General features: G+C 52.9%; 1 protein-coding gene across 7 annotated transcripts in view; it reads left to right on the forward strand.

The window, feature by feature from the left end:
* Positions 1-24,522, forward strand: part of CTPS1 (CTP synthase 1) — a 122,997-nt gene that overhangs the window by 38,905 nt on the left and 59,570 nt on the right. For all 7 annotated transcript variants that reach the window (XM_075335937.1, XM_075335939.1, XM_075335942.1 and 4 more), the window contains one exon: positions 6,225-6,305. In XM_075335937.1, coding sequence (XP_075192052.1) covers positions 6,225-6,305 — 81 coding nt within the window. The remainder of the gene's footprint in view (positions 1-6,224; positions 6,306-24,522) is intronic.

The raw sequence follows: 24,522 nt of genomic DNA on the forward strand, positions 1-24,522 counted from the left end.
CGGAGGCGGGCTCAGATCAGTTTTTAGCTTAGTGTCGTAGGAGGCTGATGTGGGCCGTCTCGGCCCCCCTCAGCCATTTGTGTTTTTGCGCTTTTTTTCCTTTATTTTGGCGCCGCTCATCGCTCTCATACCTGTCTTCTTTTTCACTGCAGGTATTCTCTTCACTCATCCTCCGCAGCCCTGTGGGTACCACTCCCCAGGGTCGCAGGGGCTTGAGATTTCAGGCCCTCTCCCCCGTCCATCCCCGTGGTACCACTCCCGGGGTTGCGCGTGTGGGCAGGTTGTTGTGGGCACCCCTGATTCGCCCTGCGGTATCACCCCAAAGGGCATACAGGGGCATACAGCAGGGATGGAACCTCCGCAGCGTTTGTATTCCGATGGGGCCCTTTCACGCTGCCTTCTCCTGCAGGGGGGGGCTGCTTCCCCCATCATGATGTCCATTTCCCTGCCTCAGCACGCTCTCCCCCGGAGTCCTCAGTCTTCCTGGACGAGAGCACTGTACACAGGCAGGGGCAGGGCGCCCTGCCTGCACCGCATCCGTCGCTGGGCCGGCGCCGCCGATTACAGGTAGGACCGACCTCTCCTGCACCTTCCCCCCGGCCCTCTCCAAAAATTTAGGCCCCGGTCTCGGCCTAGTCGCTCCTGCGTCCTAGCCACGCCCCCGCTGCAGCGCTATTGGCCGCCGGTCGTCTGCCCCAGTCTCCTCCCACCGCTCAGCCTCCTGGCTTGTGGTGGGGGCTGTGGATCCTCCGTTTTTCGCGCCTGAACGCTGCTCCTCCCCCAGCTCCTCCAGCGTCCCCATCGCCATTTTAGCATGTGTCCGGTCCCCTGAGGCTGCAGCGCGCTGGCGTTCTTCCTCTCTGGCCAGCTCACTCCTTGACTCCCTCTTCTGGACTGGTGGGCAGCACACAGGACCTGGGTAAGCCCTGCTCCTAAGGAGTAGCCCTCACTAGGTAGCGTTCTCTGAGTTTAGGGACGAGTTAACCCCCACCTGTCTCCTTCCTAGCAGCCACCAGGGAGAGTACTTTTTTTCACCATGCCTAATGCTAAGTCCACCCAACCCAAGCAGGCCCCCTTTGCCTTATTTTTTGCATGCTCCTCCTGCAAGACCAAATTTACCCAAGGCCAGGACGCCCCACTATGCTCCGTCTGTTCTTCAGACTCTCAGCCGCCGCAGGACCCCTCGGCCGACGCTTCTGATACTGCAGACGCCACAGCGCCGGATGCTCCAGGCCCCCCCCCCGACTGGCTAGCATCCTTGTCCCAGTCCGTAGATTCCCTCTCTGAGGCTTCTCAGACCATCGCGCAAGCACTGCGCCTGCTGCCGTCGCTCGCCCAGACTCCCGCAGACCTGACGCAAACGCCTCCGGAGCAGGTGAGCCCCGTCGCAGGGACCTCCTCGGCTGCTCAGAAGCGGACCCGCCAGGTCTCGCCTTCAGCCTCTTCCCAGGTTTCACCTTCATCCCCAGGTCCAGACCATCATTCCTCCGGGGAGACTTCTGACCACTCCGATGATGATTCCGATGCAGCACTCCTGCTGGACTCAGAGCAGGCGGCTGATATTCGGCGTATGGTGAATAGCCTGATAGAAGCAGTAAACCAGACCCTAAAGGTACAGGTGGACTCCGTCTCCTCCCAGAGCACCCAGGTCTCGTTTAAGCGGATGAAGCGGGCCCAAAGCGCATTCAGCAGACATCCAGAATTCGCTGAGTTACTGCGCAGCCACAGGCAACAGCCGGACAAGGTATTTACCAGCGGTAAGTCCATTGATTTGCATTACCCCTTTCCTGAGGGTCTTCGAAAGGATTGGGCAGGCTCCCCTGTGGTCGACCCCCCCCCCCCCCCCCCCAATCTCCCGCCTGTCTTCTCACACAGTCCTTCCACTCACTAACGGTACGTCTCTCAAGGACCCCACGGACCGTACGATTGACAGGTTGGCCCGTTCCGCCTTCGAGGCAGCGGGCACATCCCTCTCACCGGCCTTTGCCTCGGTTTGGGTTGCCAAGGCACTGATGTCCTGGGCGGACACGCTACGTTGCGGACTCCGCGCCATTCCTGCCAATCCGGACCTGGTCCTCATCGCCTCGCAGATTTCCCTCGCGGGTGAGTACCTGCTCAATGCAGCCCTGGCATCTGCCAATTGCGCGGCCCAGGCCGCCAGCAACAATGTGGCCATCCGTCGAGCCCTCTGGCTCCGGTCCTGGAACGCAGATGCGGCCTCTAAGAAGTCACTGACTTCCCTGCCCTTCCTAGGGGAACGTCTTTTCGGAGATAAACTGGACCAGTTGATCTCCGATGCGACGGGAGGAAAGAGTACATCTCTCCCCCAGTTGCGCCCCAAGCGCTTCCAGAATCGGCGCCACACCGCTCGTTTCCGGCCCTTTCGCAGCTTCAACTCCAGTCCCCAGCCGCAAAAAAGCCGCTCTCCTCCGAGAGACAGGAGGACCCCGTCATTCAAGACCAATTCCGCCTGGCGTTCACGTCCCCGCCAGTCCACGAAATCCTCTTCCGGTTACCGCCGACGCTCCTCCAAGTGACTCGCGGTCGCCGCGCAACAGCGCCAGACTCGTGGGAGGGCGTCTGTCTCGTTTCCAGCATGTGTGGATCCCCCTGACCGCCGATGCCTGGGTCAGAGAGATCATCACCTCAGGCTACAAAATAGAATTTGAGTCAAAGCCACCGAGACGTTTTTCCTATCTCGCCCTCCCGAGTATCCCGCGCGGGCTCGCGCGTTCTTTCACTCCATAGACTCCATAGACTCCCTCCTCCAAGCCGGAGTCGTGGTACCAGTCCCACCCGCAGAACGTTTCAAGGGGTTCTATTCCAACCTTTTCGTGGTCCCAAAGAAGGACGGCTCTGTCCGCCCCGTCCTCGACCTAAAGCTTCTAAACAGGTTGGTGAGGCCTCGGCCGTTTCGAATGGAGTCACTCCGGTCCGTGATCGCGTCCATGGAGGTCGTTGAATTCCTGGCATCGCTGGATATTCAAGACGCCTATCTTCACGTCCCTATAGCCACCTCTCACCAACAGTTCCTCCGCTTTGCGATAACGGAAGATCACTTCCAGTTCACGGCTCTTCCTTTCGGCCTCGCATCCGCCACCAGAGTCTTTACGAAGATCATGGCGGCTGCCATGTCCGTCCTACATTCCAGGGGTGTTATGGTCATCCCGTACTTGGACGATATGTTGATCAAGGGTTCTTCTTTCGAAGACTGTCATCTTGGGGTTCAGGTCACGATCGACACCCTTTCACGGTTAGGGTGGCTGATCAATCGGAAGAAGTCCTCTCTGACCCCGGCCCGACTAATCACCTTTTTAGGCATGGTATTCGATACCACCCAAGGGCGAGTTTTCCTCACACAGGAGAAGATGTCCTCCCTGCAACGAGGCCTCCGCGCTCTCCGGCGTCAGCGCCAAGTTTCCATCAGGTTCGGCATGCGAGTCCTCGGTCGTATGGTGGCGGCGATGGAAGCGGTACCCTTTGCACAGTTCCACCTCCGGGCCCTCCAGCTGGCCTTGCTGAAGAAGTGGGACAGATCTCCCTTTTCTCTGGACCGCAGGTTTCATCTTTCGCCGGAGACCTGCCACTCCCTCCGTTGGTGGCTCAATCAACGCAACCTCGCGTCAGGAAGATCATTCCTCCCGCTCCACTGGAAGATAGTGACCACCGACGCCAGTCTCCAGGGCTGGGGGGCAGTGTTTTGGCATCACACAGTGCAAGGCCGATGGACACCGCTGGAGAGTTGTCTCCCGATCAACATTCTGGAGATAAGAGCCATCCGGCTAGCCTTGCAGCAGTTTCGGCACCTAGTACAGGGTTGCCCGGTCAGGATCCAGTCGGACAATGCGACGGCGGTGGCGTACATCAACCACCAAGGCGGCACAAGAAGTGTCGGGGCGATGCGAGAAGTCAGGAAGATTTTGCACTGGGCCGAGCGTCATCACTCCCTGATCTCAGCGGTACACATCCCAGGCGTGGACAATTGGGCGGCGGACTTCCTCAGCAGGGAAGGCCTCGCCTCCGGAGAATGGTCCCTCAACCGGGAAGTCTTCAACCAGATCTGCAACAGATGGGGAGTTCCGGATGTGGACCTAATGGCCTCCCGGTTCAACTGTCAGGTTCCGCAATTTGTAGCGCGGTGCCGTGACCGCTTGGCTTTAGGAGTCGACGCCCTCACCCTGTCATGGAGCCAGTTCAGTCTCCCGTACATCTCCCTCTGATCCCGAGGGTCCTCAAGAAGATCAAGGCAGAAGGAATACCAGTCATCCTAGTGGCTCTGGACTGGCCCAGGCGAGCATGGTTCGCGGAACTCACTCAGCTCCTCGCAGACGCTTCGTGGCGTCTTCCAGACCGTCCAGATCTCCTGCAGCAGGGACCTCTTTTCCATCAGAACTCACAGGTCCTAAATTTGACGGCCTGGCCATTGAATCCTGGGTTCTAGCTCAGGCTGGTTTTTCTTCAAGAGTGATACAGACAATGATTAGGGCCAGGAAGCCATCTTCATCAAGAATATACTACCACACATGGAAGGTCTTCTTCAGGTGGTGTGAAGAGCACAGTATTTCTTCTCCTCTCACCTTCTCCCTTCCTTCCCTATTGGCATTCTTGCAGTCAGGCCTAGATGCGGGTCTCTCGCTCGCAACACTAAAGGGCCAGGTATCGGCGTTGTCAATCCTGTTTCAGAAGCCACTGGCCTCTCGTCCACAGGTTAAAACCTTCATCCAGGGAGTGGCCCACCTGGCCCCGCCGTATCGTCGGCCTCTAGAACCGTGGGACCTTAATCTAGTCCTAGGGTTGCTTCAGGGTCCCCCCTTCGAGCCCTTGCGGGATTCTTCCCTTTCTCACCTGTCTTGGAAGGTGGTGTTCCTCGTTGCCATCACTTCTATTCGCAGGACGTCAGAGCTGGCAGCTCTCTAGTCGTGCCCCCTTTTTGATTTTTCACCAGGACAAAGCGGTTCTCCGGCCAGATCCCTCCTTTCTCCCAAAGGTGGTCTCCCCGTTCCATCTAAACGAAGAAATTGTCCATCCGTCCTTCTGTCCCGGCTCCTCTCACGGCTTGGGAAGGTCCTTGCACACCCTGGACCTGGTGCGCGCCCTTAGAATTTATGTCTCCAGAACTGCGCCGTTCCGTAAGTCGGATGGTCTGTTTGTCCTTCCTTCTGGTCCCAAGAGGGGTGAATCGGCATCCAAAGCCACAATTGACAGATGGATCTGTTCTGCCATATCTGAGGCCTATCGGATTCGGGACAAGTCTCCGCCGCGGGGGGTAAGGGCGCACTCTACCCGAGCACTGGGAGCCTCTTGGGCGATTAGGCATCAGGCGTCGGCCGACCAGGTTTGCAAGGCCGCCACCTGGTCCAGCCTGCATACCTTTACTAGGTTCTACCATGTTCACACCCAAGCATCGGCAGATGCTAGTTTTGGGAGAAAGGTCTTGCAGGCAGCAGTTGCACACCTGTAATAGGGTGACAGCATTCAATTATAGTTCAAGCCCGCCGAGGGAGGTCGTTGTTTTCTTCCTATCTGCGGTGCTTCTGTATTCCCGCCCAGGGACTGCTTTTGGACGTCCCATGGTCCTGTGTCCCCCAATGAAACGATAGAGAAAGTAGGATTTTTGTGTACTCACCGTAAAATCTCTTTCTCTGAGTCTTCATTGGGGGACACAGCACCCACCCTGCTTGGTTTTTTGGTTGTTAAATTGCATTTGCCTGCCATTTTCAGCGGTCTTATGTTCATAGACCTCTTGTACGCACGGCTGCATTATTTTAGTTATAACTTTGTTTTATGTATGGTGATTCTGGTACTCCTCCTACTGCTTGTGCACCAAACTGATCTGAGCCCGCCTCCGGCTCGGGGTGTATACTGCTAGGGAGGAGCTAACTTTTTATGTTTACTTAGTGTCAGCCTCCTAGTGACAGCAGCATAACCCATGGTCCTGTGTCCCCCAATGAAGACTCAGAGAAAGAGATTTTACGGTGAGTACACAAAAATCCTACTTTTTGTAATAATAAAAACTGTATACTTTTTCACAACTGTGGTACAGTAGTTTTACTTAAAAAAACATGATAAATACCCCTTCTTGTTCACAAGTTTTTGTACAGCCTCCTATATGCGGCACGAGCCCCCACACACGAAGAAAAAAAAGATGTGTCCTGCAGGCTGCACTTTGCCCAACCCTGGACTAGATCAATCCATGTCCCAATCAATGTTGTTTTTATTTGTAGGTGGTTTGTAGGTGCACCACACCTCTGGACACCTCTGTAAAGGAGAAGATTTCAATGTTTTGTCATGTTGAACCTGAGCAGGTAAGATTTGTAATACATGATCAGGACTTCTTTCAATAATGCAAATTGAGAAAAGAAAAAGCCTGGCACTGTCAGAACCTGTAGGACTTTTATGTAGAAAAGGACTCTCCCTCTTGCAAATGGATCCGGAGGTGCTCTGCTTAAATAAGTAATAAATAAATAAAAATAAATAAATAAAGTAAAGTAAATAATAAGTAAATAAAGTAAAGATACAAGTAAAGTAAAGATACAATAATAAATAAAGTAAAGATACAAGTCCAAAAATTCCAGAACGACACTCATAAATACAACTCTAAAAACTTGCTAAAGGATTTGCGGGCTCCGAACAGAAGACTTGTTTTGTGCTGTAACAAGTGCTTCTATGAGACCCGTGGAAGTGATTGTTGCTGTGCAGAATGGTCATGGTTTGCTTGAATCCCGCGATTCCCTTAATATATATGTTTGTGTTTTTTTTTCTTTTGTTTTATGAATGGTAAGTGCCGCTGTTCTGGAATTTCTGGTCAGGACTTGTTTTAGGTTGTCTTTCCAAACGAGGTTTATGCCTCAGTCAGACGTCCATGAGTCACGTACATATTCGAGCACATACCCATTATTGCTTATGGGATAGGTCACTTGTTCGTGTTTTGGGGGGGGTTGGGGGTACCTTTTGTGGACATTGTACTCTCAAAAATATTTCATTCAAGTCACAGATCTAAATTGCCAATGACAGTTGACAGGTCCATGAAAGTAACAGCACACCGCATCCATGTACAAGCCGTGGGATGGCCATGATTAACATGGCAAAGGATAGGAGCAAGTTTATGATGCATTTTTCATCCATACTAACAAAACACATACACACTGACCGTTTTTTGTGTGTGAAGAATCACTGCTGACCGAATTAGGCCTTAAATATCTCAATCAAGAGTTCTCAAAATGTTTTGTAATTTCTGTTGCTGTCAAAGCATTTTCAGTTTTTACAGGGAATCTGTCACCAGGTTTTTGCTCCCCCATCTGAGAGCAGCGTGATACAGAGACCCTGATTCCAGTGATATGTCACTTACTGAGATTGCTGTCCTTTTTGACAAAATCGGTTTTATCTGCTGCAGTTCTAGCAGTGCTCTGAATGCTGAGTTCTATATAACCCCATCCACACCACTGATTGGCAGGTTTTCTGTGTACATTGGCAGCTTTCTGTCCATGTACAATCAGTAGTGTTGGAGGGAAAATAAAGAGCTCCTGAATATGCGTGACTACCTGGCAGCACGCTTACTAATCCTCTAGTGATAATTTCCTGCTAAGTTGTTATTATTAAAACTACACGAAGCAGCCCAATGGTGGACGCATTGCTGGAATCAGGGTCTCTGTCTCTAGAAAATGCTGCTTAGATTAGGTGGGAAAAACCTGGGGACAGATTCCCTTTAACTCTAACGGAGGGGATTAACCCTTTTGGGACTGGCTAATTGGGTCATTCCGTGTCAAGTGGACCAGTTTTAAAAATCGTCCCCACTCGACGACCTCCGATTTTGCTGAAAATTTATAAGGATGTACATGTATGTTTGAAAAGAGGTTCTGTAAATTTTTAGGGCCAGATCTCAAATATATTGGGCACTGTTGACCTTTCACTGGAGGCCCCCCCCCCCCAAGGCTGCGGCTTCAGCTAAGAGGATTTTGCAAACTTTGGCACATAGCCATTAGAGTTCTATACTGGCTATGATGCTGAAATTTGGCATACTAGCTCAACTTTTGCTGCTAAACGCGATAAAATTATTACCGGCTATGACAAAACAATATTTCGGCCGCAATTTTGTGTCAAAGTAGCTTGCAAAACGCCTCGCATAAAATTTATGCCAAACTTTGCCCATATATAACTCAAGACCAAAAACCAATAGGAACTGGTGCTTTACCCTGTACACCAAACATCTACATGACTTTGCATTGCTGCAATATCACGGTCAAAGCATATGTATTTGTGGAAATATTCACACCCACATATGATGAAAAACTTAAAAAAACAAAACGAATTTTACCTATTTTTAGGTCAAATTTCCCAAAAAGGGTACCCCTAAAATATATTAATTCTGTTATCATTTGAAAGAACACATTTTTCTCTACAAGGATCATTGGGGTTTTTTTTGGAGTCTCTCCATTTAAGAAAAGAAAAATGCCACTGAACATGGTGTTATTTATTAATACGCAATGAATGGTAACTGCACTATTCAAACCCTTGCGTTGGTCCATGGTGGTTATACCACAACCAATTCCCTAAGAATTGGTATTTTAATCCTATTAAGAATTGTAATAATGCTGTCTTTCGAGAATTGGCAGCCCCATCGCCTAGGAGCCATGGCCGATAGCCGTGCAAGGCCAGCCGCGGGCGGTGTCTTTATCACAGGTTCCAAAGCCTGAGGGTGGGTGTCTTTGCCTAGGATCCCAAGCCTAATATTGGGTATCTTTCTTCATCGTTCCTTATGGGAGACCCAGACCATGGGTGTATAGCTTCTGTCTCCGGAGGACACACAAAGTACTACACTAAAAGTGTAGCTCCTCCCTCCGAGCATATACACCCCCTGGATGATAAATCTAACCAGTTTCAATGCTTTGTGTTCAGGAGGTCACACACACACATGCATTCTCTGATTTTTGATTTTTGATTTTTTTGATTTCAAAGATTTGGAAGAAAAGCGGGTCCAGTCTGGACTCCCGGCATGTCCCTTCTCACCCCACTGTGTCGGCGGTGCTGTTAAGGTTGACTTTACAAGGCTGGAGCCTTCACATGCCGCGCTCCTTCACCATCCCCTGAGGCTCTGGCTTGAAGTGGGAGCCATCACGGTTCTCTCTGCTTTGCAGGAGACCGGTCTCCATCCGCAGCCCTGTCAGGATCCTGCCGGACGGAGCGCTCAAACCCCCCCCAGGGACATGGCCCTGCGTCTCATAAGCTAAGTATTGAGACGTTATTCAGGGGTCCCTTGTACATTTATTGAGGGGGGAGTGTGTTTGTTAACCTTGCTGTGATTTCCGGCCGGTTCTCTGGGTTTTTCCTGAGAACCGCGCCGAGGGTGCCTGCTCGTCGGCCGCATGTAAAAATCTAGGCCCCGGCTTCAGTTGCGGCCTAGTTTCATTTTCAGTTCCCCTGCATCTCAGTCACGCAGGGGAACAGTGCGGCGCCGCCCACCGGCCGTTCAGCAGAGGGGAGGACACTCCTCTCTGAGGAGATGTTTCCCTCCCCTGTATCTCTCCTTGGCCCTCCGGTTCCCGCTCTTGGGCTAATCCCCGCCCCCCCTCCTCACTCCAGCGCCATTTTATCAGCGTTCTCACACTGATCGGCGCTGGCTGCTGCAGCTGCTGCATCCACTGGGGGTCCGAGCTGTGGAATCCGGAGGGCACACAAAAACCGGTCTGGTAAGCCACAACCTCTGGTTGTGGGCTTTATTATACACTCTCAGGGGGTCATTCTAAAGGAGTGTATTCTTTACTGCAGAGCCTCCACCTCAGCAGCATGTCTGTCACTAGGAGCAAGGCTGCAAAGTTGTTCTCTATATGCACTGCATGTCAGCTCATTCTGCCTGAACCGAGCACATATCCACATTGTGATGCCTGCTCTAACATGGTGGTGCCTCAGCCTGGAGCCTCCTCAGGGGTCCCTCCGGCTGCTCCGGCCCCGGTGGCTGAACCCCCGGCTTGGGTAGCATCTTTATCCAGAGCTATCTCCCAGTCTTTTGCCGACTCCATGGGACAGCTGTCCCGGACTCTGCTGACCATGCATCAGCCCCCTTCTCAGGGCGCCTCTGCCGCTCCGACTCGCTCTGCAGAGCTAACAGAGCATGTTTTAGGACCCCGTCCTAAACGGAGACGCAGGGACTCTTCTCCTTCCTCGTCCCACGGCTCTGATTCACAAGCTGAATTGCAGGGCGAGGAGGATACTTTTACTGTGGGCTCAGACGCTACCTCTATGTACCCCATTGATTTATCTGAGGGTGATGCGGATGTTAGTGACTTGATTGCATCCATTAACTCTGTTCTGAACCTCAATCCACCAGCGTCAGAGGAACAAGCCTCTCTGGTAGAAAAACACCAGTTTACCTCACCTAAGAGAGCAAGGAGTATGTTTTTTTTAACCACTCCAGTTTTCAGGCCACTGTTACCAAGCCCAGGGCCTGTCCTGACAAACGCTTCCCAAAGCGTAGTTCTGATGACCGTTTTCCCTTTCCACCAGAAGTGGTCAAGGAGTGGGCTCACTCACCAAAGGTAGACCCTCCGGTGTCTAGAATCTCGGCCCGGACAGTCGTATCTGTGGCCGATGGCACCTCTCTTAAGGATCCCACTGACCGCCAGGTTGACCTTCTGGCCAAATCTGTATATGAGGCGGCAGGAGCCTCGTTCTCCCCGTCCTTTGCAGCAGTGTGGGCTCTTAAGGCAGTATCTGCTTCTCTGGCGGAGATACATTCCCTCGCCAGGGACTCTATACCCGAGATGGTTGCCTTAATTTCCCAGGCTTCGGCTTTTTCATCCTATGCCATGTCTGCCATTCTGGAGGCTTCTCACCGCACGGCGGTGGCTTCCGCTAATTCCCTCGCGATCCGCAGGATCTTGTGGCTTCGAGAGTGGAAAGCAGACGCTTCTTCCAAGAAGTATCTTGCTGGGCTCCCCTTTGCTGGGTCCCGGCTGTTCGGTGAACAACTGGATGAAATTATTAAGGAAGCTACTGGCGGGAAGAGTACTTCCTTGCCACAAACTAAAACCAGGAAACCTGTCCAGGGCAGGAACCAGTCGAGGTTTCGTTCCTTTCGTTCCTCTAACTGGTCATCCTCTAAGCCCTCAGCTTCGTCCACTAACTCAGCCAAGGATCGCAAACCCAGCTGGCGCGCGAAGCCGCGTCCTCAGAAGAACGGAGGAGCCGCTGCCACTAAGGCAGCCTCCTCTTGACTATCTGGCTGCGCCAGCAATGTCCTTGGTCGGTGGCAGGCTCTCCCACTTTGGCGACGTGTGGTTTCAGCACGTCTCCGATCAGTGGGTGCGGGATATCATCTCCCACGGCTACAGGATAGAATTTTCTTCCAGCCCACCAAACAGATTTTTTATGTCCACTCCCCCCTGCTCCAAAGCCGCCGCCTTCTCACAGGCCGTGGCATCCTTGCAGGCCAATGGAGTAATTGTTCCGGTTCCCGCCCGGGAACGGTTCAGAGGTTTCTACTCAAACCTCTTCCTAGTCCCCAAGAAGGACGGTTCCTTCCGGCCCATCCTGGATCTCAAGATTCTCAACAAGCATGTTCAGGTGCGTCACTTTTGCTTAGAATCTCTGCGATCGGTCATTGCTTCAATGACCCAAGGAGATTTTCTAGCATCCATCGACATCAGAGATGCTTATCTGCATGTGCCAATTGCAGTTTCACACCAGCGTTGGCTACGCTTTGCAATCGGAGAGGAACATTTCCAATTCGTGGCTCTCCCCTTCGGGTTAGCCACGGCCCCTCATGTGTTCACCAAGGTCATGGCAGCAGTGGTTGCGGTTCTGCATCTCCAGGGGTTGGCAGTAATCCCCTACCTGGACGACCTTCTAGTCAAGGCCTCATCCACTGCAGACTGTCGGCGGAGTGTCTCGCTCACTCTCGCCACGCTTGTTCAATTCGGGTGGCTTGTCAATCTGCCCAAGTCCACTCTAACCCCGACCCAGGAACTTACGTACCTAGGGATGCAATTCGAGACTCTGCCGGCACTTGTGAAGCTGCCCTTAGTCAAACAGCAGTCCCTTCATCTGGCGGTGCGTTCTCTGTTGAAGCCCCGCCGTCATTCCATCAGGCGCCTCATGCAGGTGCTGGGGCAGATGGTGGCGTCAATGGAAGCGGTTCCCTTTGCCCAGTTCCACCTGCGTCCTCTGCAGCTGGACATTCTCCGCTTTTGGGACAAGCGGACCTCTTCCTTGCACAGGCTAGTGGCTCTGTCGCCACAGGCCAGGAGCTCTCTTCAGTGGTGGCTTCGGCCCCTCTCTCTGTCTCAGGGACGCTCCTTCCTGACTCCGTCCTGGGTGATCCTCACCACGGACGCCAGTCTCTCCGGCTGGGGAGCAGTATTTCTCCACCACCGAGCACAGGGCACTTGGACTCCGTCCGAATCAGCCCCCTCGATCAATGTGCTGGAAATCAGGGCTGTACTTCTAGCTCTCGTAGCCTTTCACCACCTGTTGGCGGGCAAGCACATTCGAGTCCAGTCTGACAACGCGACTGCAGTTGCCTACATCAATCACCAGGGCGGGACTCGCAGCCGCCTGGCGATGTTGGAGGTTCAACGCATCCTTCAGTGGACGGAGGACTCCAAGTCCACCATATCCGCAGTCCACATCCCAGGCGTAGAAAACTGGGAGGCAGATTATCTCAGCCGTCAAACCGTGGACAGCGGCGAGTGGTCCCTGCATCCGGTAGTGTTCCGGTCAATCTGCCGCAAGTGGGGCACTCCGGAAGTGGATCTAATGGCATCCCGGCACAACAACAAGGTCCCTGTTTACGTGGCTCGCTCCCACGATCCTCAGGCCTTGGCAGCGGACGCGCTGGTTCAAGATTGGTCCCAGTTCCGTCTGGCCTACGTGTTTCCCCCTCTAGCTCTCTTGCCCAGAGTCCTGCGCAAGATCAGGATGGAGGGCCGTCGGGTTATAATCATTGCTCCTGACTGGCCCAGGCGAGCTTGGTACCCAGACCTGCTCCGTCTGTCCGTAGAAATGCCGTTGCATCTCCCGGACCGCCCAGACCTTCTCTCTCAAGGTCCGTTTTTCCACCAGAATTCTGCGGCTCTCAGATTGACGGCGTGGCTCTTGAGTCCTGGATCCTGACGGCTTCAGGCATTCCTTCCGAGGTCATATCCACTATGTCTCAGGCTCGGAAGTCTTCCTCGGCCAGGATTTACCACAGGACTTGGAGGATTTTCCTGTCCTGGTGTCTCTCTTCCGGCCATGCTCCTTGGCCGTTTTCTTTGCCGACCATCCTGTCTTTTCTACAGTCCGGTCTGCAGCTAGGTCTATCCCTCAATTCCCTCAAGGGACAGGTCTCGGCTCTGTCAGTGTTGTTCCAGCGGCGTATCGCCCGACTGGCCCAGGTGCGCACCTTCATGCAGGGCGCATCTCACATCATTCCTCCTTACCGGCGGCCTTTGGATCCCTGGGACCTTAATCTGGTCCTTACGGCCTTACAGAAACCCCCCTTTGAGCCTCTTAGGGAGGTTTCTTTGTTTCGACTTTCACAGAAAGTGGTCTTTCTGGTGGCCATAACTTCTCTCAGGAGAGTCTATGATTTGGCTGCGCTCTCTTCGGAGTCACCCTTTTTTGTTTTTTTACCAAGACAAGGTGGTTCGCCGTCCGACTCTGGATTTTCTCCCTAAGGTGGTGTCTCCTTTCCACCTTAACCAGGACATTTCATTTCCTTCCCTTTGTCCGGCCCCTGTGCATCGCTTTGAGAAAGCGTTGCATACTTTAGATCTTGTGCGGGCGCTCCGGATCTATGTGTCACGCACCGCCGCTCTTAGGCGGTGCACCTCTCTTTTTGTGCTAACCACGGGTCAGCGCAAGGGTCTCTCGGCTTCTAAACCGACCCTAGCTCGTTGGATTAGGTCGGCCATATCCGATGCTTACCAATGTTCTCAGGTGCTCCCACCGCCAGGGATTAAGGCGCACTCGACCAGAGCTGTCGGTGCCTCCTGGGCTTTCAGGCACCAGGCTACGGCTCAGCAGGTTTGTCAGGCTGCCACTTGGTCTAGTCTGCACACCTTTTCGAAGCACTACCAAGTGCATGCTCATGCTTCGGCAGACGCGAGCTTGGGCAGACGCATCCTTCAGGCGGCTGTCGCCCATTTGTGAAGTTAGGTTTTGCCTACTTCTCAGTTCTGTTTATTTCCCACCCATGGACTGCTTTGAGACGTCCCATGGTCTAGGTCTCCCATAAGGAACGATGAAGAAAAAGAGAATTTTGTTACTTACCGTAAATTCTTTTTCTTATAGTTCCGACATGGGAGACCCAGCACCCTCCCTGTTGCCTGTTGGCAGTTCTTGTTCCGTGTGTTTTCACCGGCTGTGGTTGTAGACAGAGGTTCTGGTTATTCCGGGTTTTACTCTATCTCTACTTATGGGTGGATGTCCTCCTTCAGCTTTTGCACTGGACTGGTTAGATTTATTATCCAGGGGGTGTATATGCTCGGAGGGAGGAGCTACACTTTTAGTGTAGTACTTTGTGTGTCCTCCGGAGGCAGAAGCTATACACCCATGGTCTGGGTCTCCCATGTCGGAACTATAAGAAAAAGAATTTACGGTAAGTAACAAAATTCTCTTTTTTGTTGGTTCCCAAGCCATAATGTTCAGTCTAAGTAAGTGGTCTGGAATTGTTGCTGAATTTGCAACATAATCGGTTCAGAGAAGCTGTATTGTCGGCCTATTGCTGTTGCAGCTGGTGCTGGAATTATTGCAATGATCGACTGCTCGGGAATCCAGCATGTATCATTTCTCACAGGCCAGTGAAAGAAGCTAGCTGGTCCATGAGGATGCATAAAATGTATTAATGCATCATGGTCGTCGACTGAAATTTCAGAAATAATTCCAATCCACCAGTTCCTATCGTAAATGCAGGCAATGTATTACCCTGGCTGGAGGTTTGCAATTGGCACAAAAGGCATTTTTGATCTGACAGATCCATCTACATGGGCAATGAAAGATGAAGGGTCATTTGACACCCTTGAAATGCGAATCTTTTTGTCATCAATTGGCACAAACTGGTGATTTTCTCTTGTTCCAGCAATTGTATGTCCATCTTTGAACCTTTCCTCTTGAACTACCCGTATTTGAATTGTTCGCAAGGCCGATAGAGCACTGGGCCGATTCGTCATCAATTTCATTCTCCATCACTAAAAAATAAATAATATATGCATTAAAATGTAACAATAGTCAATAGGTTTATAGGTTTTTGATTATAATAGACATTGCTAGCAACAATACAACTCTGTAACATGTGTTAAGAATCTGAAAATCAAACAGAAAATCAATGCATTACGTGCATACATAACACCATGTTCAGTGGCATTTTTCTTTTCTTAAATGGAGAGACTCCAAAAAAACCCCCAATGATCCTTGTAGAGAAAAATGTGTTCTTTCAAATGATAACAGAATTAATATATTTTAGGGGTACCCTTTTTGGGAAATTTGACCTAAAAATAGGTAAAATTCGTTTTGTTTTTTTAAGTTTTTCATCATATGTGGGTGTGAATATTTCCACAAATACATATGCTTTGACCGTGATATTGCAGCAATGCAAAGTCATGAAGATGTTTGTTGTACAGGGTAAAGCACCAGTTCCTATTGGTTTTTGGTCTTGAGTTATATATGGGCAAAGTTTGGCATAAATTTTATGCGAGGCGTTTTGCAAGCTACTTTGACACAAAATTGCGGCCGAAATATTGTTTTGTCATAGCCGGTAATAATTTTATCGCGTTTAGCAGCAAAAGTTGAGCTAGTATGCCAAATTTCAGCATCATAGCCAGTATAGAACTCTAATGGCTATGTGCCAAAGTTTGCAAAATCCTCTTAGCTGAAGCCGCAGGCTTGGGGGGGGCCTCCAGTGAAAGGTCAACAGTGCCCAATATATTTGAGATCTGGCCCTAAAAATTTACAAAACCTCTTTTCAAACATACATGTACATCCTTATAAATTTTCAGCAAAATCGGAGAACGTCAAGTGGGGACCACTGGTCCACTTGACACGGAATGACCCAATTGTATTTTTGCGCTTTTCTTTTTTCCTTTCCTATAAAATATATCACATATAATTATATATCTTATGATTTATCAGTGAAACAAAATTGTCAAAGAGTTTTCTCGAGTGCTTCATTGGAGAACACAGGAACCATGGGCTGTATGCTGCTGCCACCATTCGGCTGAAACTCTGAATTACCACCTTTTAAGAAAATCCATAATTTCCTCATCGGGCTGCACCCACCCACTGGCAGTTGAGCAATTCTGTTTGGCTTATTGTCACCTCGGAGGGCAGGCATGGCTCTGGAGTTCCCAGACAGATATTATATATTGTGTATTGTTTTTATCTTTTTGTTTTTTATTGCTTTATCAGTCCGGTCTCCTCAAATAGGGTAACCGAGAGAGAATGGGTGAAGAGCACAGTTCTGCCAAGAGTCCAGCTGTATACTATCTTGCCTGGATGACAGGACTTTTTTTCTTTTTCTAACGCAGTATGCACTTGTGCTGCCAGTACGGATATGGCCCGGGCAAAACGCCTGCGTCAAGGCATCAGATCAGTGTCTCCATCATCCAAGCTAGCAGACCTCACAGACCCAATTGCCCATGCGGGTAATTATCTTTTCTCCTCTCTTAAAACAGCTGGTGGTCTGCTTAACCTTCAAGCAATATTCTAGTTTCTCTGACGCCTCATTGGTGGACACAGGACCATGGGACCATGGGTGTTATGCTGCCTATCCATAGGAGGACACTAAGTAGATGCAAAAGCATAGCTCCTCCTCTGCAGTATACACCCCCTGGCCAGGCCAGGCAGCCTCAGTTTTAGCTTAGTGTCTGTAGGAGGCACTTCCTTTCAAGGTATGTTATTTTTTGAGGGCGACTGTTTTTGTTTCCTTTTGGGACCGATCTCCCACTACAATCAACGGGCGGGAACGTGGAGTTTCTCCTCCACGTACCCCCTCCTGCGACGCTGGATCCTGGACTGGACGACGGGTTCCACAAACACCGATTTTCCAAAGCCCAGGGTAGAGGCCTATGCCCCTATAGCCCAATTCCTCAGCCCCTCTTTGCAGGCTCTGAGTTGAATATGGCACCGGCGTGACTGGACACAGCAAGCTGAATCTGCTATTTTCACTGCCTGGAAAGCAGTGTATAAGGTGAGATCCCCCTTGACTGGTTTCCCAGACAAAGGGAGAAATGACGCTGCAGGGAAGGACCCAGGACATCTATAGTATTTATTATGAGAAAGTCCCTTGCTGGGTGCAAGGAGGAGAGAAGGATCCTGAACACACAGGGTTAACTTTTCTCTAGCTTGCTGGCTGGAGGCGGGGGAAGTCACTCCTGTTTGCAGAGAATCTGCACAGATAATTTCCGGTGGCAGGGGGAGTGCACAGAGCTCAGGGACTCATGCTGTTTATTTGCTCTGTTTTATTGCTCTAGCAGAAAAGCCGGCTGATAACCACCAGTGAGAAGCTGTGTGCTGACTGGAGGGAGAGGAAGGAAAACTATCAGAAGCTCCCTTCCCGCCGTTTTTTACTACCCACAGCGGGGGGGGGGGGGGCACACTGATTTCATCTTCGCGCTCTTTTAGCGCTAAGCCCCGCGGCCGCGATAAGCCCCGCCCCCCTCAGGAATGCGTGCGAAGATCTCCATAGAGCTTCATCCTTCCTGAGGACAGGGCCATCAGCTGATTCGGGTAAGGTGCTTGCTTCACTTGCAGCTCTGCTGAGCATTGCTCCCCCTCCTGTCATACTCCTATTAGGAACATGCAGAATTCTAAGGGCACTAAGAGTGCTAAAGCCCACACAGTCTATTATTCAGCCTGCACTGCCTGCCACGCTGAGCTACCACGTAAACACACCTCTTCTCTCTGTGAGTCCTGTGTCCCTATAGCTCACCAAAACCCCCCCTGCCACCACCGCCGCAACCATCAGCCCAGAGCCTAGGGCTCCCAGCCCACCGGAATGGGCACAGTTTCTGTCTTAATCCATGGAAAAACTGTCACAGAACCTGGTGCTGGCTATGCAATGTCGTCCTCCACACCCTTCTGGGTCCCTGGACGGAACGCAGCCTGAGGATACCCCTATGGAGGATTATTCTGAGGTAATCCGGGCACATGCTTCACCGGTTGCAGGGATCAGGAAAAGAGCACACGGCCGGGTGTCTCCGGCGGGCTCTCCCTTGGGAGCACACAGGGCAGGCTCTCCCACACGCTCCACGGCTTCTGAAGAGATGGAGGAGGGAGAATGCTGTTTGTACCAAGATGATTCCTTGGTTTCACCCTCCCCAGATGATCAAACTGCACTAGACTCCCTTATAGGAGCAATCAACCAAGCTCTGCATGTGGAGGATCTCCAATCCACTACCACTGACCATGTGGTCTCCTTTAAGAGGGCAAGGAAACCCCAAAAGGTTTTCGCTGATCACCCAGAGTTTCAGGATATCCTCACAAAGCAAAGGGAGAAGCCTGACGGGCGCTTCGGTAACCGTAAACTCATGGAGTCCCGGTACCCTTTTGCCTCACCTGCCTCTAAGGGCTGGGCCGATCCGTCCTCGGTCGACCCCCCCCCCCCCCCCCATCCGGTCTCCCACCTTGCCACAAAAACGCTCCTGTCGTTACCCGATGGTTCCTCCATCAAGGACCCGACAGACAGGTGGAGCACCTCGCTCGCTCTGCTTTTGAGGCTGCGGGTTCCTCTCTCTCGCCCTCCTTTGCCTCTGTGTTGGTCGCAAAGGCGATTTCGGTCTGGGCAGAATCACTTCACACTTCGCTTGAGGAATCCCAGTTCCCTCATTCCGTCTCAGAGGTAACAGCTCAAATTGCCTCTGCAGCTGAGTACCTTATGCAGGCCTCCATTGATTCTGCTACCTGCGCAGCTTTTGCCGCCTCAAATACCATAGCCATCCGTAGGGCTCTCTGGCTCCGACAATGGCGAGCGGACTCTGCCTCCAAGAAGTCTCTCACGGGCCTTCCCTTTTTTCCAGACCGATTGTTTGGCGAACGGCTGGACAAGCTCATTTCTGACGCCACGGGAGGAAAGAGTACCTCTTTCCCCCAGCTGAAGTCCAGGACGACCTTCACCAGACGTCCACAGTCCTCGTTCCGCTCCTTTCGGAACTCCTTTGGTTGGTCGACATCCCGCTCTGCCCCCGCCACTAGCCGCGGACTACGCAGGGACCGACCTTCTCAGCTCTCCCCGAAACCCACTTCGTCATGGCAGCCTAGACCGAAACAGTCCAGGACTAGGGAGACTCGTCCACGACGCTTTCCCCCCCTCATGACTCCTTTGGTGCCCCGGAAGACACACTCATTGTAGGAGGGTCGACTGCGGCTCTCTTCAACACATCTGGGCTGCCGCCTCAGACGACAAATGGGTGCAAGACCTTGTGTCTTCCGGTTACCACATAGAATTTCGGACCAGACCCCCGAGTCGGTTCCTTCTCTCAAATCTCCCAAAGACTCGAAAACGACGCAAGGCCTTTTTCTCAGCAATCCACTCGCTCCAAACAGCAGGCGTGATAATACCCATCTCGGACGATGAGAAGTTCAGGGGTTTTTATTCCAACCTCTTTGTGGTCCCCAAAAAGGATGGGGTCTGTTCGACCCATCCTGGACATCAAACACCTGAACAAACATATGCACGTGCGGAGATTCAGAATGGAGTCCCTAGGGTCCATTATTGCGTCCATGGTCGAAGGGGAATTCCTCGCCTCCATAGATATCAAGGACGCGTACCTGCACATACCCATCGCTCCAGATCACCAAAAGTTCCTCCGCTTCGCAGTTCAGGACTCCCATTTTCAATTCGTAGCCCTACCCTTCGGCCTTGCCACCGCACCAAGGGTCTTCACCAAAGTCATGGCTGCCATGAGCGTCCTTCACGCTAGGGGAGTAGTCGTTCTCGTTTACTTGGACGACTTCCTCATCAAGGCCCCTCCTTCCGCGACTGCTCAACCAGCGTACAGATCACCTTGGACACCCTATCCCGCTTAGGGTGCCTACTGATTCTAGACACATCATCCCCGGTCCCAGCACGATCCATCACCTTCCTGGGCATGTCCCTGGACACCCGTCGGGGCTTGATTTACCTCCCTCAGGACAAGGCGATCGCTCTTCGACAAGAGGTATGCTGCCTTCTACGTCCTCCGTCTCGCTCCATTCGATTCAGCATGAAGGTGCTCGGCAGGATGGTGACGGGAATGGAGGCAGTACCTTTTGCTCAACTGCACCTCCGCCCATTGCAGCTAGTCCTTCTAGCTGCCTGGGACAAGAGCCCCTTCTCCCTGGACAAACATCTTCACCTGGCTCCTTCAGTCAGGTATGCGCTCCGCAGGTGGCTTCGCTCCTCATCCCTATCGAAGGGGAGATCTTTTCTCCCAGTGAACTGGCTGGTCCTGACCACGGACGCCAGCCTCCTAAGCTGGGGAGCAGTGTACCTGCACCACACTGCTCAAAGATTTTGGACACCCCAGGAGTCTTTCTTACCCATAAACATCCTGGAAATCCGCGCGATCTTCCTCGCGTCCAGGGCGTTCTGCCCTCTGCTAGCGGGTCGTCAGATTCGAGTCCAATCGGACAATGCGACAGCTGTAGCCTATATCAATCGGCAGGGGGGCACCCGCAGCAAAGCGGCTTTTCTTGAGGCCCACAAGATCCTCAGCTGGGCCGAGTCGACAGGGTCAGTGATATCAGCGGTACACATACCGGGAGTAGAGAACTGGGCAGCAGACTTTCTAAGTCGCCAAGGCCTGGCCGCCGGAGAATGGTCTCTCCACCCAGAAGTGTTTCTACACATCTGCACTCGCTGGGGCACACCAGACATGGATCTAATGGCCTCAAGGTTGAACGCAAAGGTACCCGCGTTCATAGCCAGGTCACGCGACCCGCAGTCCATCGGCGCGGATGCTCTAGTCTGCTCCTGGCACCACTTTTGCCTGCCTTACATATTTCCACCTCTACCCCTGCTGCCGTGGGTAATCAGGAAGATCAAGGCAGAGGGAGTCCCGGTGACATTGATAGCACCGGACTGGCCCAGGCGCGCCTGGTACGCCGAATTAGTACAAATGCTCGCAAATGTACCGCAGCGCCTTCCAGACATCCCAGTCTTGCTGACCCAAGGGCCCATTTCCCATCAGAACTCCAGAGCCCTGAAGCTGACTGCATGGCCATTGAGACCTGGGTATTAACAAGAGCGGGATTCTCCCTCGCGGTTATTTCCACCATGATCAGCGCCCAAAAGCCTGCTTCATCACGCATTTACCACCCTACGTGGAAAATCTTCCTTTCATGGTGCAGAGCAACTAAAGTCCAGCCTATTCCTCTGGCCATCCCTAGAATTCTCGACTTTCTACAGTCTGGCTTGCAAGCGGGGTTGGCTCTCAGTTCCCTTAACGGGCAGGTCTCAGCGCTCTCAATCTACCAATGCCGCCTGGCTCAAAAACCGCAAGTCAAGACCTTCCTCCAGGGCGTTTCCCATCTAGTTCCCCCGTACAAACGGCCGCTGGACCCATGGGACCTCAATCTCGTTCTGGGCGTTCTCCAGAGGTCTCCCTTTGAACCTCTCAAGGAATCCTCCCTTGCTCTTCTGTCCTGGAAGGTAACATTCCTGGTGGCAATTACGTCCATCAGACGGGTTTCGGAGCTGGCAGCACTCTCTTGCCGTGAGCCTTTTCTGATCTTTCACCAAGACAAGGTGGTTCTGCGCCCCCTTCCGGATTTTCTTCCAAAGGTTCCTACCCCGTTTCATTTGAACGAGGACATTGTTCTGCCTTTCTTTTTGTCCACACCCAGTTCATAGGGTGGAAAGGTCTCTACATTCGTTAGACCTCGTCAGAGCTCTCAGATATTACATATCCAGGACAGCCCCCTTTTTAGGAAAACGGACTCTTTGTTCGTCATTCCTGAGGGGCCTACGAAGGGACAGGCAGCTTCAAAGGCAACTCTGGCTCGCTGGATTTGCTCTGCGATCCAGGAAGTCTACCGCTTGCAACTCAAGCCCATTCCTAGTGGGCTGCTGGCTCATTCCACGTGAGCAGTTGGTGCTTCGTGGGCCATTCTGCATCAGGCTTCAGTGGAACAGGCGTGTTAAGGCTGCGACCTGGTCTAGCCTACATACTTTTTCAAAGCATTACAGAGTCCATACCCAGTTTTCAGCTGAAGCAAATCTGGGTAGGAAAATTCTGCAAACGGCAATAGAGCACCTCTCTGTAGGTGCTCCAGGCTGTCTGGGACTGGTTCCTAGTCCTTGGGTTGCGTTATCTTGTTTTCTCTATCGTTTTATTGGGGGACACAGGACCATGGGACACAGGACCATGGGTTATGCTGCTGTCACTAGGAGGCTGACACTAAGTAAACATAAAAAGTTAGCTCCTCCCTAGCAGTAGACACCCCGAGCCGGAGGCGGGCTCAGATCAGTTTTAGCTTAGTGTCGTAGGAGGCTGATGTGGGCCGTCTCGGCCCCCCTCAGCCATGTATGTTTTTGCGCTTTTTTCTTTTATTTCGGCGCCGCTCATCACTCTCATACCTGTCGTCTTTTTCTCTGCAGGTATTCGCTTCACTCATCCTCCGCAGCCCTGTGGGTACCGCTCCCCAGGGTCGCAGGGGCTTGAGATTTCGGGCCCTCTCCCCCGTCCATCCCCGTGGTACCACTCCCGGGGATGCGCGTGTGGGCAGGTTGTTTTGTGGGCACCCCTGATTCGCCCTGCGGTATCACCCCAAAGGGCGTACAGGGGAGTACAGCAGGGATGGAACCTCCGCAGCGTGTGTAATCGATGGGGCCCTGTCACGCTGCCTTCTCCTGAAAGGGGGCTGCTACCCCCATCATGATGTCCACTACCCTGCCTCAGCACGCTCTCCCCCGGAGTCTTCCTGGACGAGTAGCGCTGTACACAGGCAGGGGCAGGGAGCCCTGCCTGCACCGCATCCGTCGCTGGACCGGCGCCGCCGAGTTCAGGTAGGACCGACCTCTCCTGCACTTTCCCCCGGCCCTCTCCATAAATTTAGCCCCCGGTCTCGGCCTAGTCGCTCCTGCGTCCTAGCCACGCCCCCGCTGCAGCGCTATTGTCCGCCGGTCGTCTCCCTCTGTATCCTCCCACTGCACTGCCTCCTGGCTGATGGTGGGGGCTGTGGATCCTCCGGTTTTTCGCGCCGGAATGCTGCTCCTCCCCCAGCCTCCTCCAGCGTCCCCTCGCCATTTTAGCCTGTCTCTGGTCCCCTGAGGCTGCAGCGCGCCGGCGTTCTGACTCTTCTGGCCAGCTCTCCTGGACTTCCCCTTCTGGACTGGTGGGCAGCACGCAGGACCTGGATAAGCTCTGCTCCTAAGGAGTAGCCCTCACTAGGTAGCGTTCTCTGAGTTTAGGGACGAGTTAACCCTCTCCTGTCTCCTTCCTAGCAGCCACCAGGGAGAGTACTTGTTTTCACCATGCCTAAGGCTAAGCCCACCCAATCCAAGCAGGCCCCCTTTCCACTATTTTTTGCATGCTCCTCCTGCAAGTCCAAATTTTCCCAGGGTCAGGACGCCCCACTATGCTCCGTCTGTTCTACAGACGCGCAGGACTCCGCGGCCGACGCTTCTGATACCGCAGACGCCACAGCGCCATATGCTGCAGGGCCCTGCGTCCCGCCCCCCCCCGACTGGCTAGCGTCCCTGTCCCAGTCCGTAGATTCCCTCTCTGAGGCTTCTCGGACCATCGCGCAAGCACTGCGCCTGCTGCCGTCGCTCGCCCAGATTCCCGCAGACCCGGCGCAATCGCCTCCGGAGCAGGTGAGCCCCGTTGCAGGGATCTCCTCTGCTGCTCAGAAACGGACCCGCCAGGTCTCGTCCTCAGCCTCTTCCCAGGTTTCACCTTCATCCCCAGGTCCAGACCGTCAGTCCTCCAGGGAGGCTTCTGACTGCTCCGATGATGATTCCGATGCGGCACCCCTGCAGGACTCAGAGCAGGCGCCTGATATTCGGCGCATGGTGAATAGCCTGATAGAAGCAGTAAACCAGACCTTGAAGGTACAGGTGGACCCCGTCTCCTCCCAGAGCACCCAGGTCTCGTTTAAGCGGGTGAAGCGGGCCCAGAACACATTCAGCGGACATCCAGAATTCGCTGAGTTACTGCGCAGCCACAGGCAACAGCCGGACAGGGTATTTGCCAGCGGTAAGTCAATCGATTTGCATTATCCCTTTCCTGAGGGTCTTCGAAAGGATTGGGCAGGCTCCCCTGTGGTCGACCCCCCCCAATCTCCCGCCTGTCTTCTCACACAGTCCTTCCACTCACTAACGGTACGTCTCTCAAGGACCCTACGGACCGTACTATTGACAGGTTGGCCCGTTCCGCCTTCGAGGCAGCGGGGACATCCCTCTCTCCGGCCTTTGCCTCGGTTTGGGTTGCGAAGGTCCTGGGCGGACACGCTACGCTGCGGTCTCCGCGCCATTCCTGCCAATCCGGACTTGGTTCCCATCGCCTTGCAGATTTCCCTCGCGGGTGAGTACCTGCTTAATGCAGCCCTGGCGTCTGCAAGTTGCGCGGC

The sequence above is a fragment of the Anomaloglossus baeobatrachus genome, chromosome 2 (genome assembly GCF_048569485.1).
Source record: "Anomaloglossus baeobatrachus isolate aAnoBae1 chromosome 2, aAnoBae1.hap1, whole genome shotgun sequence".
NCBI lineage: Eukaryota > Metazoa > Chordata > Amphibia > Anura > Aromobatidae > Anomaloglossus > Anomaloglossus baeobatrachus.